General features: G+C 42.2%; 1 protein-coding gene across 2 annotated transcripts in view; it reads left to right on the top strand.

Moving 5' to 3' along the window:
• Positions 1-14,107: 14,107 nt before the first annotated feature.
• Positions 14,108-16,440, top strand: part of Rnf217 (ring finger protein 217) — a 113,800-nt gene continuing 111,467 nt past the window's right edge. The window contains exon 1 of one of the 2 annotated variants that reach the window (XM_021221272.1): positions 14,108-15,446. In XM_021221272.1, coding sequence (XP_021076931.1) covers positions 14,649-15,446 — 798 coding nt within the window. In that variant the 5' untranslated portion in view covers positions 14,108-14,648. The remainder of the gene's footprint in view (positions 15,447-16,440) is intronic. The other variant, XM_029532988.1, reaches the window with a different exon arrangement.

Here is a 16,440-nt window from a genome sequence, read left to right as displayed (position 1 = left end):
AATTGTGTGTGCACATGCAAGCACACACACAAGTACACACACGCGTGAGAGAGAGAGAGAGAGAGAGAGAGAGAGAGAGAGAGAGAGAGAGAGAGAATCCCCACAAAGTCCAGAAGAAGATGTCTCATCCCCTGGAGCTGTTGTTGTGCCCTGCTGCACAAGGACGCTAGGAACAGAGCTCCGGTCCTTTGTGAGAGGGCTACTGGGTTATGATTGGATCCATAGATCTACAGGAGAATCCTGGTACCTTCATATTGGGCTTTCTTATCCACGAACTTGGTATGTCTCTGCATGCATTTTAATTTCTCTACAACATTTTTTAATATAACGTTGGAAATTGTTAGTATCTTTTGTTAAATGAACTGTGATGTGTTTATGGTTTGTGATCTATTAAAATGATTTTAATTTTATTCTCCAATTGTTGCTAGTATATAAAATTCAATAAGTAAACTCACTATTTTGTAACTATACTTTTTCAGGCCCACCAGCTGAATAAATAACACAAGTCATTTATATAGTTTAAAGCTTATGACTTTTGCTTGGGTAATCTCCCAACTAGCTTATCTAACGTAACTATCTTGTCCATGACCCATTGTGTGGACAGCTCTATACTTCTCCCCTCTGTTGTGCTCCTGCTATTCCCTCTGTGTCCACTGCTCTCTCTCTCTCTCTCTCTCTCTCTCTCTCTCTCTCTTGTTCTGTCCCATACTTCCTGCCCACGAGTATTTAAAATATAAGTCCAGTGATAGGCCATAGAAATTACCAATATCCTGCCAGCATTTAACTTCATACAATGCACAATGTAACAAAAGGGTAATCTACCATCATTTCTAAAGTATTTCTGTATATTGTAAAGGAATTTTTTAGTAAATGATGACATCATCTGTGAATCCAATGCAGACCACTTTCTTCCTCTCTCTTGCCTTTTCTTTCTCTATTGGTCAGGACCTCTGATATAGTGTTGGATATGGATAGTAGAGGTGCCTTGAAGTCAGGGCATCCTGAAAGTATAAAGGGAAAGAGGGATAAATTAAGAACAAAAAATGTTACCCAGAATATAATGTGACAGATATTTCTTTAAATACTAATATATAGTTTAACGAAATTAAAAAGGGAAAATATTTTATGCTGAGTATCCAATATTTCATTAGTGTGTGCCCATGTGTATATGTGTGTTGGATATACATTTGTATGTTTGTGTGTATGTTAACATATATGGAAGCCAGAGGTTAATTTCTGGTGTATTTATCGCTCTCTGCTCTATTTTATGACAGGTATACATTTTTATCTTATGTGCTTAACTTATTTATTTATTATTTATTTATTTAATGTGAGTACACTGTCACTCCCCTCAGACACACCAGAAGAGGGCATTGGATCCCATTACAGATGGTTGTGAGCCACCATTTGGTTGCTGGGAATTGAACTCAGGACCTCTCAAAGAGCAGCCAGTGCTCTTAACAGCTGAGCCATCTGTCCAGCCCCCTGTCTACTTTATTTTAAGGGGTGAGTCTCTCACTGAAATTAGAACAGACAAGGGGCCGACAAACTGGCTCCGTGTCTCCAGCACTAGGATTTTCTCCTTTTTCTTTTAAATGTGCATTGGTGTTTTGCCTTCATGTATGTCTGTGTGAGGGTCTCAGATTTTGGAGTTACAAACAGTTGTGAGGTGCCATGTGAGCGCTGGGAATTGAAACCTGATCCTCTGGAAGAACAACCAGCACTCTTAACCACTGAGCTGTCTCCAGCTCCTCCAGCGCTAGGATATATAGGAGTATGCCACTATATGCATCTTCTTATGAGGGTGCTAGGAACCCAAGCCTTTGGATTTGCACTGTAATCCCTTTGCTGACTGACCCAACTCTCCATCCCATATTTAATAGTTTTAATCTCATCATTTCTTCACTAGGATAAGACTGGTACTATTTTGCTTCATCCTGAGGTCCTGTCTTTGCATTGCTTACAATATGGCTAGATTTATCGATGATAATGTCTCTCACATCTACCTGAAATATTATCTTACCTTTACTCTATAGGGATATTTTCATTTGTCAAAGAATTCTGAGTTAGTTGTTTTATTTTTATTGTTTCAATAGTTTGAGGATGCTGTTGCATTATCTTTTTGATCTCAGAGTTCAACATGTCAGTAAACAATTGAAGCAGAGATTTTTCTACACAGTGTTATTTTCCTCTGCTTCACAAAAGCATCATATTGGATGTTTCAGCAACTTGATCATGACCAGCAGAGCCCCTACATGGGGCTTAGCTGAGACACTAAATTAGGGAAGTTTTAAATATTATTTCCTTAAAGTGCTTCTTTAACCTCACAGCTAATTGATTCCCATTCTGAGACTCCAGTTGCTAGTATTTATAGGCTCAGTTTGTTTCTGTTGCTGTTATCAAACATTCTGAAAAATGCCAGGTGGTGATGGCACACACCTTCGATCCCAGTGCTAAGGATGCAAAAAGCAAGTATGTGGATTTCTGAGTTCAAGGCCAGCCTGGTCAACAGAACAAATTCCAGGCTACACAGAAAAACAAAAACAAAATAACAAACAACAAAATTAAAAAACAACAACAACAAAACCTGTGTCGAAAACAACAAAACAAAACAAATTCTAAAAAACAACTTGAGGAGAAAAGGGGTTTATTTCCACTTACATGTTCCAGGTCATCTGAAGTAGAGACCAGGGAGGAATACTATTTATTGGCTTGCTCTTTTTTTTTTTTTTTTTTTTTTTTTGGTTTTTCGAGACAGGGTTTCGCTGTGTAGCCCTGGCTGTCCTGGAACTCACTCTGTAGACCAGGCTGGACTCAAACTCAGAAATCTGTCTGCCTCTGCCTCCCAAGTGCTGGGATTAAAGGAGTGTGCCACCACTGCCAGGTGGCTTGCTCTTGACTATGCATGGTCAGTGGGGTTTCTTTAGATCGTCCATGACCACAGGTAGCACTGCTCACAGTAGGATGGGCTCTCCCCCACTAATCAGTACTCAAGAAAATGGCCTACAGTTAATGGCACAGGCCAGTGCTAGCAAGGCAGCCCCTCAATTTAGGCTCCCATTAGCAACTTTAGGCTGTGTCCAGTTGACATTTAAAGCTAACTAGGCAACTTGCAAATCAGATATTCTGTTATTCTTTCATAGAATTTCAGGATTGTGCATTTAACATTTTGCTGTTTTTCAGATTAGTCATTGTTTACATGTCTTCAGGTTTTCTCCACTCCCTCTGCCATCTCTCTTTTGCTGTCATGCACATGGAGTGACTTTAAAACTTCTGCATTCTATATTTTCCCGTTAGAGTTCTCCCTTGGTTTTGTTTTGTAGTCTCTACATACTAAAAGCCCATCAATAGAGGCTATACTGTTGTTCCCAAGTGTAATGTCTTCCTAAAGGCTTGATTTATCTTGTGCATGCTGTCTATGCATTATTTTGTCTTCTGAAATTGGGTTACATTTCCTTTTTGATTATATCAAGTAATTTTGCAATAGATGTTGGGAAATGAAACAATGTATTATTAAAAACTCTCCATTATTTGTATTTATCAAAAAAAAAGATTCTGTTTTTCTTTGTCAACCAATTTATTTTTGAAATGTTCAAACTTCAAAAGCTGTTTCTCTGTGGTAGGGTGCAGCTCATTTTCATTGTGTCATTAGCTGGGCTGCTTGCAATCTGTTACATACCTGTGTTTTAGGGTCAGCCAGAGATTTGGGCAGAACTAACACATAACACTTACAGTTTAGCTTTGTGGCATTTTCACTTCCTTCAAGCCTCTGGAATGTTAGGTAGGCTTCAGAATGAAATGAGGTCCTGATGCCCCTTGTCTAGTGTGAGTTCATTGGAATATGTCCCTGAAGTTTGATTCTATAACTGTTACAAATTCAATTTTTTTATTGAACGAAGTAGATAGACTATATAATTTTATAAGCTACTGAAAATCAAGGTTTGTGTAATATGCAGAGATTCATTAGATACATTAAACAATGAAAATATATATTGAGAATTAGAAATTTTTCAAGTATCTATTTAGAAAAGCACATAACAGAGTGCCACTTGGCATTACAGGCAAGATGGTTTTGTAGGGAAAAGCACTTGCTGCTAAGCTTAAAGGCTTGAGTTCTGTCTGGGAGACTCATAGTAGAAGGGGAGAACTCCAGTTGTCCTCTGACCTCCACACACGTGCTATGGTGTGCACCTCATACACAATATGCAATACATTAATTAAATAATCACTTAAAAAGCAAGTAACCAAAGTACATATCTAACAAATACTGCCATCTTCCTACTTGTATTTTGATTATTAATTGCTCATAATGTCAGAATTAAGGGATACCAAAAGAAACTAGAACTCTTATTCTTTGGGATGGGGGGAAACCTTCTATTTTAATCTCATTATTTTAAAATAAATTTAAAACCAATGGCTTCTACTTCTTCACTCATCTATAGCTTTTACAAAGTTTTCTATTACATTTTCTGTTTACATTATTTGTCTGTGTGTGTGTGTGTGTGTGTGTGTGTGTGTGTGTGTGTGTGTGTGTGCAGAGAGGTCAGAGGACAAGGAGTGGTTCAAACTTACAGGTCTTTAGTCTTAGCAGAAAGGGCCTTAATGTGCTGAGCCTCCCTGGCCCCCATCTGTAGCTGCATACTCCCTATCTTCTAACAAAGAGTATATCCCATTTTGGCTCAGGGCAACTTTATCTATGAAATGAATGATAATAAATATTTCAGATTTGGACAACATTTGGGGTTTTTTATTTTTATTTTAACTTTTTTCCCTTTTAAAAAAGTTCCTTAGAATATATAAAAGCATTCTTAGTGTGACAAGCTGTATGAAAACAGATAGTGGGCTGCACTTTACCATTTCTGTAGTTGAGATTGCTTTTGTTGTTTTTTGAGACAAGGTTTCTGTGTATAGCCCTGGCTGTCCTGGAACTCTTTGTGTAGACAAGGCTGGCCTTGAACTCACAGTGGTCTGTCTGCCTCTGCCTCCCGAGTGCTGGGACCAATGGTGTGCATCACCACCACCGAGCTTCATTTCCTAATGTTTCTACAGTCAGGCTTAGTAAACAAATGTGATTAGTCTGGGGTCAGAGGGAAATGGTGAAATCATCTGCCTTAATCATCTCAGCCAGGAAAAGAACTTCTTGATTTCCCCTAAGTAGATTAGAGCAAACAAATGGTCATGAAATTCTCTCTTAGTTCCTAACTTACGCTCATAGTTTCCAACTCATTATGGTTGACTAATGATTTAAGAGTGAATGACTATACCCTGTGAGTCTTCACTGGTGCTTTTGAATGGACATGAAAAACAAAACAACAACAACAAAAAGAATCAAGGGCTGGAACAATTCAGTAGTTATGAGTGATATATGACTTGAACAGAGGACCCAAGGTTGGTTTCCAGGACACTTATCAGATTGCTCAGAAAAGCTTGTAATTGCAACTCCAGGGAACTTGATCATATACACATGCACACACACACACACACACACACACACACACACACACACACACAAACACACACAAACACACAAACATATACACTCACAATTTTACATACAAATAAAATCCTTAAAAAATCGAAGTTAAATTTTAAGTTTTTTTATTGATCATAATATTTTTAGGAGAAACAAGTCACCATCCTGAAGAATCAAGTTCTGTTTAACTCAAATTCATTGATACTACTCATAACAAAATTGATCCTAATTTAATTCATTGACCCTTTGAATTTAAAGGAAGTGTTTTAAAAATAGCACAGCATGGCTTGTGAGCAAGGGACTAAGAGTCTTATGTATTTATGACTCCTTCCAAGGATCAGAGATACTGCGAGTCAATCAGATTTCTGTGTGCTGGNACAAGCTGCCCCTACCTCCTGCCCACAACACACANAGTCACTGCTTTAAGCAACAGTGGCACCATGCTAGCCAGGTTTTTAGATCCAGAAAGCACTGTGGTTCTGTGGTTCCACAATGTCTCTTAGTCATGTCCAGAATTGGAAGCAAATAATGAAATAAAAAATATCTATCAGAGAATATGCTATTTAATTACATTGCATGCATTAGCTAGGACTATAACGTNAGCACTGAGCATTGAGTCAACTGAGAAAGTTCAGGAAGAATAAGATAAACACAAATAGATATTAGAAGTACATATTAGGAGGGGGAAGAAGCCTGGGCACTCACTAGCCATAGCCCAAGTCACTCAAAATGGTATTAGTGGAATCTGCCAACATAAAATAACAATTTACAAATCAGAAGCACAATCTTAGAAATGTGTTTCTGCATCACACAACCTACAGGTGTTCTCATAGGAACTGCTAATGCCTATGACTAACATCAGGGTTTTAAAAATAATATTGGAAACAATCTTTCAAAATGTAAAATTGAAAACTAAGCTTTTCTAGCAAATCTTTGACAGCCTGGTAGGATAGGCATTAAAAAATTACTTGTATGATATCAGGATTTCCTAAGTTGGGGTGGAACAAGTCTTAGGCTCATAATTAATTCTTCTCCTCCTCCTCCTCCTTCTGTCACTCATGACTATATCATACTATTACCATTTGCTGTAGATTCAACTTTGAATGTTAATTGATAAATTAATGAATATTTACTGAGCATGTTCTGTGTGCTGCATGAATTCTCATCAACTGCAGACAAGAGAGCACTTTTCTATCCAACTTATAAATACATTATAAAGTAGATAACTAGCAGGAGAATAATCGCACACTGACTTGGGTGTGTAGAGAATAAAATGCAGAGAGAGCGGCCTGGGATGATGTGGTGGTGCTGTGTATCTAGGCTGCTTTAGGAAGGCTTTCTCTGACAAAGGGGCTTTTGACCTGAGAAGAACATTGGTCTGCTGGCCTATTAGTTATGTGGCTCACTGTTGTAAGAAATACTCGACAGAAACAATAACCTTGGAAATAGCTCTTATGAAAGTCTAAACTCTGTCCTACTGACAGTGAATGTTAACCATCAGGAGGTGAGGAGCTAGTGTCAGAGCACAGGACACAGATTAAAGAACTGAGGCTAGAGCATGATGGGATATGTAAGGGAGAACAGGAAGCTAATGAAGGTATGTGGGACAATTGAGGAAGGATGGACAAATGGGTGTTGGGAAATTTGAACTATGCAAAGGCCAGAGGAAGACCTTGGATTGTATCTGAGACAGAAAACCTTTGACCATTGGCATCCTTTCCCACTTCTCACTCCATCATGACTTAACAACATAGAAGCAAGAGACCTTCTCTTCATGCCCCCGCCTCCAGGACTCTATTTCCTAAACATATTTTAAGTTGCCAAAATAACTAGTTTTCTTAAACCTAGACTGGGGTATGATTCCCTAGTTAAAACCACCTCACAACAAAATACCTAGTCAGATCACTTCTAGAGTAATCAAACTCAATATAGGGAGAGTCTCTAAAGAATACAGATGACATAAACAATGAGTCTCAGAGGATTTATTGATGGCGTCAGTCACAAAGACTAGACAAATGTAGGTTTTGAGCAAGAGAAAATTCAGTATCCTGGCATTTCTCTTAATGTGAATTAAGTAAGCTATGTACCAGGAGATCTGTAAAGCACAGATTTCAAACACTTCAGAATGTTCTCTTACTTGGAAGAAGGGTGGATACACATGGAATTAGTTCAGATAAAGCCACATTGCAGTAAGATAGGATTTTAATCCAAACTGACTACAGTCCTTATGAGGAGAGAAAAAGAGACACTAACAGACAGATGGCCATTTGATGCCAGAGGCAGAGATGGTAATCAAAAATCAACAAGGCAAGTGCTTAGTATTCTATTGCTCTAAAGACACACCATGGCCACTGCAACTCGCATAAAGGACAACAGTTAATTGGAGCTTGTTTACAGTTCCAGAGGTTTAGTCCATTATCATCATGGTGGGAAGCATGGCAGCTTGCAGGTAGACATGGTGCTGTAGAGGTAGAGTACATCAGGATTGGCAAGCAGCAGGAAGAAGACCCTGGGCCTGGCTTAGGCTCCTTTTTTTTTTTTTTTTTAAATAATTTATTCTTACTTTATACTCACCAATGTTTCACCTGCATGTATGTCTATGTGAGGGTGTAAAATTCCCTAAAACCGGAGTTATAGACAATTGTGAGGATTCTGGGAATTGAACTAGGGTCCTCTGGAAGAGCAGCTAGTGTTCTTACCCACTGAGCCATCTCCTCAGCCCCTGACTTGGGCTCTAAAATCTTTAAACCCTACCCCCAGTGACACACTCCTCCAACAAGGTTATACATAATCCAACAAGAGTACAGGTCTTTCTTAATCCTGCTCAAGTATTATTCCCATCAGCAAGCATTCAAATATATGAGCCTGTGGGGACCATTCTCATTCAAACCACCACAGGAAAGAATGTCCAGAAACATTAGCATCACCAAAGGCGAGGAGAAGAAAGGAAATAGACCCTGCTATACTTGGGTTTCCTCCAACATCATAGTTTCAGACTTGGAGCCTCAGAGCCACAACTTTGATGCATTTCATTTATTGTAGCACTTGATGTTCATTACTATGATGAGAGCTCTAGGAAGATGTCTTAGAATGCAGAGGTGGTAGCTCGGTCTTGGTCAGAAGGCATAGACAGCATACAGGAATTTGTCAGGTTAGGAACTAGAAAAGTAACACCACCACCCCCCACCCCACCCCCCGCTCCAGCCCTCTCCTCTCCTGTCAGTCATTTCCCTTAGAAGAATCGGAAGACAGAAGGAAAGGGACATTTCTGAGCTGTGATGCTATGGGCCAGTATCTAGGAAAACAGAGAAGAAATGGGATCTAGAACAGCCAATAGAACTCTATTCCCTAAAGTCTCCAGATACCTCTGGGTCATCTGTGTGCTGTACAAAATCAATCAGTACCTAGGGCTGCTGCTAGCTGTCACTCAAGATATCTTATTATCTGTCACTAATGGTTCACCCATATAGTCTCATTTCTCAATAGAAATTTCCACCTTCTCCAACTACATAAAATTTGCCTGGACAGAAACTCCCATAGGACTTAGTATACAATTCAATGATCACGCCCACAAGATTTATCTTATCTATGTGTCTTCTCTACTGAAATGGGAGAGTCCTCAGGAGTCTAGTTGAGTTATCATCACTAAGTATATGCTCTATCTATGCATTCCAAGATATTATGCAAAGAAGCATGGTGGTTGAATAGGAAATTATAATATTAGTAATGAGATAAACCCTACAATCATTCAGTAAGATCCCCCCCCCTTTTTTTTTTCAAAAGTGAAAACTGAGGCCTACAGAGTGTAAGCAACTTGACAGTCAATAGAAAACAGGACTGGCTTACAGACAAACCTACTTACTTTGGTACTTTCCCCACAGGATTATGGAACATAAATGATTCTCCCAAAGTTCATCAGAGCCTCATCAGAGTCATATAAATACCCTAAAATGTAAATGAGTCACGAACATGTGAATAAAAAGCTGTTTTTGATACTTGCATATTGAGAAATTTAAATAAAAGTATTTGAGAAAAATATTTTGAGCTATATTGATGCCACAGTGTTAGAGAAACAGCTTGTGGCATTTAACATCCCCCAAAGGCAGCTGGGTTTTTCCCATTCCAACTTGGTAGCAGTGTGTTAAGAGATAAACAGATAAAATTATTTGCCATAATTTTCAGATAAATATAGCTGGATGATTTAAGCGGCGGGCTTAAAAACTTTCAGAGCCATTTAATCCGCTTGCTATATTTTGTCAAGCAAAGGATCATAACTAATTTCAAGTAGCCAATCTATCAGGAATGAAGACGTTTCTTATTTAGGCCATCCAGGAAAATGAACTTTCTTTCCATTCCTTCATAGTCTCCTGTCTTTATCTTGGAATGGCAAGTGCTATCTTCCCACAGGCACCTTTCTGCTTGGGGTTTAAAAAGCAAAATGAAAGCTTATAAAAGCCCATGAGCTGCTTTTTGCAGTATCGAGATCCAGAAGCTTCCTAGGAGAATCGTTGAGATAAATCATTCTCTGTATGGACACAGAATTTGACAAAGCAGCCTGGTGCTTTCTTTTGTAAGAGTTGCTTTGCTAATGGTGTCTCGCCACAGCAATAGAACAGTGACTAAGACACTGTCAGAAACCTAACCTACGGAATGGAATGGAGAACAAGCAGATTTAATGATTAGCGGGGGCTTGACAGCTATTAAGAGATGTCTCTCTTTTTTCTAACTAAAAACACATACCCCTGTATTAAATTTGTGATGGTAAATAGCAAACTATCCTTAAACTGATTAAAGAAGGAGATTATCTTATACTTACCGGGTTGATGAGCCGATAAATTGATTCTAAATTTTTTTTGATAATGTGTGCCAAAAGCCTTCAAAATATATTTAGTGTTTTCAGTAAATTTAATTTAATTTACTAGGAATTTAATTCCTAGGAATTTATGGTATACTATGTTAGGAATTATATAAAAGCTCCATTAAATGTTAATAAGATACTAATATTATAAACATGATATATTTATTGAGATTATAGATTATCTATTTGATGCAGTATAATACACATGACATAGGTTATACACAGAAAGGTATTAAATGGTCACAAATCATATGACTTAGATGCAGCCATACAAAATGTGTTCAAGATATATCCTTAAGTAATAGAGGCACAGAAGCAAAAAACAAAAACAAAATAAAACATGCACGCACTCACACATATATGAATTTATTGTTATATGCATGGGTACTTTGCCCGCACAATGTGCACCAAGTGTATACATAGTGCCCACCAAGGCCAGAAGAGAGCATAGATAACTCTGAAAATGAAGTTGTACCAGCCAGTTGTGAGCTACTATGTCGGTGCAGAAAACTGAATCTAGGTCTTCTTCAACAGCAGCCAGTACTCTTAGCTACGGAGCCATCTCTCTAGTGCTCTCCCATCCCAAATATATTTTACAAACACAGATACAAATAAAAGAACAAGGCATCCCAATGTGTCAAGTTATTTTAGTGGTTGTTTGGAGTTATGATGACTGGTGACCAGCTTCTTGCACCACATCCTTCCTCTACCCTCGCTGTCTTTCTCCCTTCCTTCTTTCTTCTCTTGTTCCCTCTTTTTGGTTTCTTCTGTTTTCAAAATGTTTAGGCATACATTGTGTTATTTTGTTTTGAAGAGAAGACAGGGTTTGGTGTTCTTGTTAACTTTTTCATTAATTTTCCTCTTTGGAGTTTTCTTAATGGGTTGAGGTGGGAAAAGAAGACACAGCTGTTTGTATTTCTCTTAAGCACTCAGTTTCCCTTCATGAATCAAGTTCTCTTTCTCCTCAGATGAAGAGCAGAAAGCTAGGTGAGACCCAGAGTCCACTGTGTAGCTGAGCAGAAGTCTAGAAAGGCTTCTTTAGACAGTTCACAGTTTAGTTAAACAATTGGTTTCTTTGTGCCCTTTTACATAGTTACAGAACTGTCCTGTGAACACACAAATCTAGTATTTAAAATTGTTTAAAATTTATTTTTATTTCATGTGCATTGGTGTTTGCCTGCATGTATATCTGTGTGAGGATGTTTGAGCCTCTGGAACTGGAGCTACAGACAGTTGTGAGCTGCCACGTGGGTGCTGGGAACTGAACCTGGGGCCTCTGGAAGAACATTCAGTGCTTTTTACTGCTGAGTCATCTCTTCAGCCCCCATAGTAGGGTTTTTGTAGTTGTTTTGTTTTTGTTTGTTTGTTTTGTTTTTTGTTTTTCAAGGCAGGGTTTCTCTGTATAAGAGCGCCAGCTTTCCTGGAATTTGCTCTGTAAACCAGGCGGTCCTGGAACTCAGAGATCTGCCTACTTCTGAAATCCAGTACTTTACATATAATTGTTTAATGATATTTAATATTATGCATTTTTCTCCACGACAGGAGAATTTCACTGTAGCTTTTATATGCACAACTAAAGTGATTTAGAGTCTAAATTATCACATCTTTTTTTCTAATTAGCTAATTTTAAGTTTTTAAATAGTCTAATATCTGGCTAAAAAATTTCAAGGAAGCCCCAAGCAAGCCATATTCAAAGGGCAGGATAAAAAAAGGTGGTAATAGAAATGGTTAGTAATACAAAGTCATTGAGAGCAGTAATCCTAAGGTTCTGGATCTGACACTGAATTCTGAATTTGAGTTCAGATATTAAAGGTGGAGGATTATGGGAGTTGTTCAGTTCAGGTTAGGACATGCTGAGAGTTGAAAGTGGTATAGGCAGGACACTAAAAACACTTTTTGTTGTAGAAACAGCCATATACAGTGTGTCAGCTGATGGTCTGAATAGAGACAATATTAACCTCTATAGCGTGTCTGTGAAAATTTTGCTATATATATATAAGCTATATTTTCCTGTTTTTTTTTTCTTTTTGCCATTTTTTTTTTGGTTTGGTTGTTTTGTTTTGTTTTGTTTTGTTTTTGACAGAGTTTTTCTACATGTAGCCCTGGTTGTCTTAGAACTGACTCTATAGACCAAAAGTGGCCTTGAACTCAGAGATCCACCTGACCTCTGCTTCCCAAGTGCTGGGATTAAAGGTGTGTACCACCACCGCCCAGCTAGTAACTATATTTTCAATCCTTTTTTTTTTTTTAAAGAAAGAAAGAAAGAAAGAAAGAAAGAAAGAAAGAAAGAAAGAAAGAAAGAAAGGAAGGAAGAAAGAAAGAAAGGAATTCCATCAGCACAATTATCAGTGGTGTGCCATGAACCTGGGATAGACTGAGCAAAGACCCACCATTATAGGATTGCATTATGATTCCTCCTTTGTGCTGTTGTGGACCTGTGAGTCCCAGACCTCATGCTAGAGGTGCCAGGCCCAGGAGTCAGGCAGGTGAGGATTTACCTAGAGGAAGATGACATGGCGATCAGAAATGCCAGCAGCACGTAGCAGGAAGAAGTCCTGGTAAGGAAAGAAAGGGAGAGCCTTGAACAGGAAGATGGACAGTCTTCTGGAGTCCCAGCTACATTCATCCACTTACATGTCGTCTGGGCTTTGCAGCGGGTTGTGCTCTTGAGGTGGGTAATGAGGACTGACTGAGTGAGCTATGTCTCCAGGCTGCCTGAGTGCCATTTAATCATCAAAATAGTTATTCTTCATTCTTGGGTCAGACTCATGAGTGACAGGGCATCTGAAGGTAAGTCACCATGCTTAGGTGTACCTGAGCTTCAACTGCACCTGATAGAAACCCATGACCTTTGCATCTGCTGCTTGGTCAATACTGAATTCTTAGTTCCCTTGTAGCATTTGCATTTGCCTTGGAAAATATTTTAGAACAAATCAATAACAACTTCAAGGTTTAAAAAAAAAGTCTACACACTTAACAGCTTTTTCCTTTGACATGAATGTGTAAATTGAATTCCCTCCCCATTTAAAAAAAATTAAAATGGTTGGCTTCCCCAAAATGTTTTCATTGGCTTTAGAAAACTAAATCACACCAGTGTTTGGGTGACTAATACTTCCTGTAAAATAAAGATAGATCAACACATAATTAAGTTCTGGCTGAGATATAATTGTTGTCTTGGAAACAGTTTTGGGTATGAATATGGTTATGTTAATAAGTCTCCCTGATTCCTAATGATGATCCAACTGATTAATCAGGCCAGGCTACCCACTTCAAGGGGTTAAGAAACAAAACAAAAAACAGACAAACAAAAAGCCCACAAAATAATTCGGGAGAGAACACTGAGCGGAGGAAAAGCGGTACATGTCAGATTAGCTATTCCTTAGTGCTTGTAAATATTCTAGTTGGAGGAGCAGACGACAAGTGCTTTTAGGGTTATTTATGGTTTTCAAAGATCCTTCCTGTCGCACCAGGTAGAATGCACACACACCATCGCCTCTACTTCTGGAGCGTGACATCCCAGTGTGTTCTCCGTCCAGAGTCCAGGTTCCAGCAGCTTTTGTCGGAAGTTCTACTTAAAGCAGAGCACTGAGGGGCGCCTTGCAAGCGCTTAAGCGTTTGGCTGGGGCCGAGTCTGAATTCTTAGGGGTGAGAGCACAGCCCAGCTTAGATCACCCTCACTCCTGTGTGCGTGCGACTGTGTGCGTGGGCGCCCGCGCGCGTAAGTGTGTACGTGTGGGGAGGTGTGTGCCAAAGGGGTGGGGTGAGGGGGAGGGAGCAGGGCCCTAGGTGCTGCACGAGGAGAGGGAGGTCTCCCGCCTCTCCTCCGGGGACACCGGCCACTGCCTGCGGGCTCGGCCACCTCTCGGTGACGCCACAGGCCCCGCGACCCTCGGGATCGCCGGCTGCGCGCCCCGCCGCGGGGACAGGGATGGCGCGGGGCTGACCGTCTCCTCCCGCCTCCCGGGAACTCTTCCGCCCCACCCGGGGCTCGCGGGTCCGCGGCACCGCAGCGACATGCATGCGGGCCGGGCCCCCTCAGCCTGAGGCCCTCGGCGTCCTCGAGGCGGTGCCCGGCCTCGCCGGACGAGGAGGAAGACGACGACTGCGAGGTGGAGGAGGAGGAGCCGGCTGCCCGCACGCTGCGGCCCGGGAGCCCGGGCTCCCCGGAGGGCGCTTGGGGCGTCCCGGCCCCGGAGGAGGGACCCGGAAGCAGAAGGGCCGCCGCGAGTGGTGCCGAGCCGCTTGCCCGCGCTGCCCGGCGCCGGCTGGGGGTCCGGGCGGCTGGATGGGCGGCGGCGGCGCAGGCCGCGGGCGGCGATGGGCGAGGAGCAGAGCACGGTGAGCGGCAGCGGCGGGGCGCGGGCCTCTGGCGGAGGCTCGGCGGGCCAGCCCGAGTCCCCCAGGCCGCGAGGGGACCGCGTCCGGACAGCCGGGCCGCGCGCTGCAGCCTCCTCTCCACGGCCGAACGGCGGCGGCGGCAGAGACCCGGGCTGCGTGGACGCGAGTGTCCAGGAGCCTGCGAGCCACCGGGCCCCGGCAGGGCAGCCCGCGCGACTGCCACTCAGCGGGCCCCTGGACCCCCAGAGTCTGGAACTGCAGCTGGAGCGCGAGGCGGAGGGCGCGGGGCCACGGGAGGCGCCCCCCGGCCAGCAGCCCCCCGACGGGCTGCTCCTGGACGTGCTGGCCCAGCGACACCCGCCCCCCGCCAAGCCGCAAGTCTTCTGCTCCGTGTACTGCGTGGAGAGCGACCTGCCCGAGGCCCCCTCCGCCGAGTCCCCGTCGCCGTCGGAGTCCCCACCTCAAGCACCGCTGGGGCCGATTCCCGCCAGCCCGCCGCCCTCCTTCCCCAGCTCCCCGCTGTCGCTCCCGGCTGACCCCCTTTCCCCCGACGGCGGCAGCATCGAGCTGGAGTTCTACCTGGCTCCGGAGCCCTTCTCCGTGCCTGGCCTATTAGGAACTCCACCCTACTCTGGCCTGGGGGGAGTAGGGGACCCCTATGCGCCCCTCATGGTGCTGATGTGCCGGGTGTGCCTGGAAGACAAGCCCATCAAGCCCCTGCCCTGCTGCAAGAAGGCGGTGTGCGAGGAGTGCCTCAAAATCTACCTGAGCTCTCAGGTAACTCCACTACTCTCTGCCCACCCTCAGCCCTGATCGCCTTGGCAAGGCATTAAGCGTCCTAGCCAGGACAGAGGTGACCCAGGGTCTCCAACAATTGCTAGCGTTCTAGTTGTTATTGAATGTGCTTTACTCACACTGGTTTATTGGCTGGTTAACTCTGCTCTGAGATTCAGGTTTTGGTTGGCAGCTGCTGGAGGAATGAGGTGGATTGCCCTCTGATTATTTTGTCTGTGGATTGCATGCAAGAGCTTGTTCGGAGGAGAGTAGAAAGACTGCCTCACAGGCCTGGCATCCCAGAAACTAACAGACAGTGAGCATAAAATAAATATTTGTGGAGCTGGTGAAGAGAAGGTTTGGAATTAGTATGTCAGGGCTGTGATAACCTGCCTTTTAAATTCGTTGCCTTTGTATAGCCAGCGAAATATATAAAAAAAGAACAAAAAACTCTTGCCTACTCTTCCACACTGAAGTTAAAATGCTTTTCTCCACTGAAATTTTAAACCAGCACAGTACTTTTATCTCTTAAAGAGAGAAACAGCACAGAAAGAAGGAAACAAAGCAGAGAGACCAAAGGTTTAACCAAACACGAGGACGCGGAACTTCCCTCCCTCCACCCTCTTCTGACTGGCTTGTTGGTTTTTTTTCTTGGAAAGCTTGAGAAACACAGCAGCCCTCCTTCATGGTTTTCAGTCTGTGGTGTTTCTGACAGCATTTTGCACAATCCTTAATGCCCTTTGATCCCATGTCTGATTGTCCTAGGCCTATTCATCTTTCAAAACCTTTTCTGTTCAGGTGCCAGCTTTTCTGTGCCAGGCGCTGCTTTACCTCATCTTCCAGTGCCCTGTGCTCAGATATTTTTAAAATGTGTCTTCTAATCTTTCCTGCACTGAAATTGTTCCCTTCCTGCCTGTTTGTCTCGATAGACTGGACAGTGATTTGTTTGTCTGTATCGGCTGAAGGCTGAAGGCATTTGAACAGGGCTCTGAACTGT

The sequence above is a fragment of the Mus pahari genome, chromosome 21 (assembly GCF_900095145.1).
Source record: "Mus pahari chromosome 21, PAHARI_EIJ_v1.1, whole genome shotgun sequence".
In the NCBI taxonomy this organism is placed as follows: Eukaryota; Metazoa; Chordata; class Mammalia; order Rodentia; family Muridae; genus Mus; species Mus pahari.
This window is presented reverse-complemented; position numbering and strand designations above follow the sequence as displayed.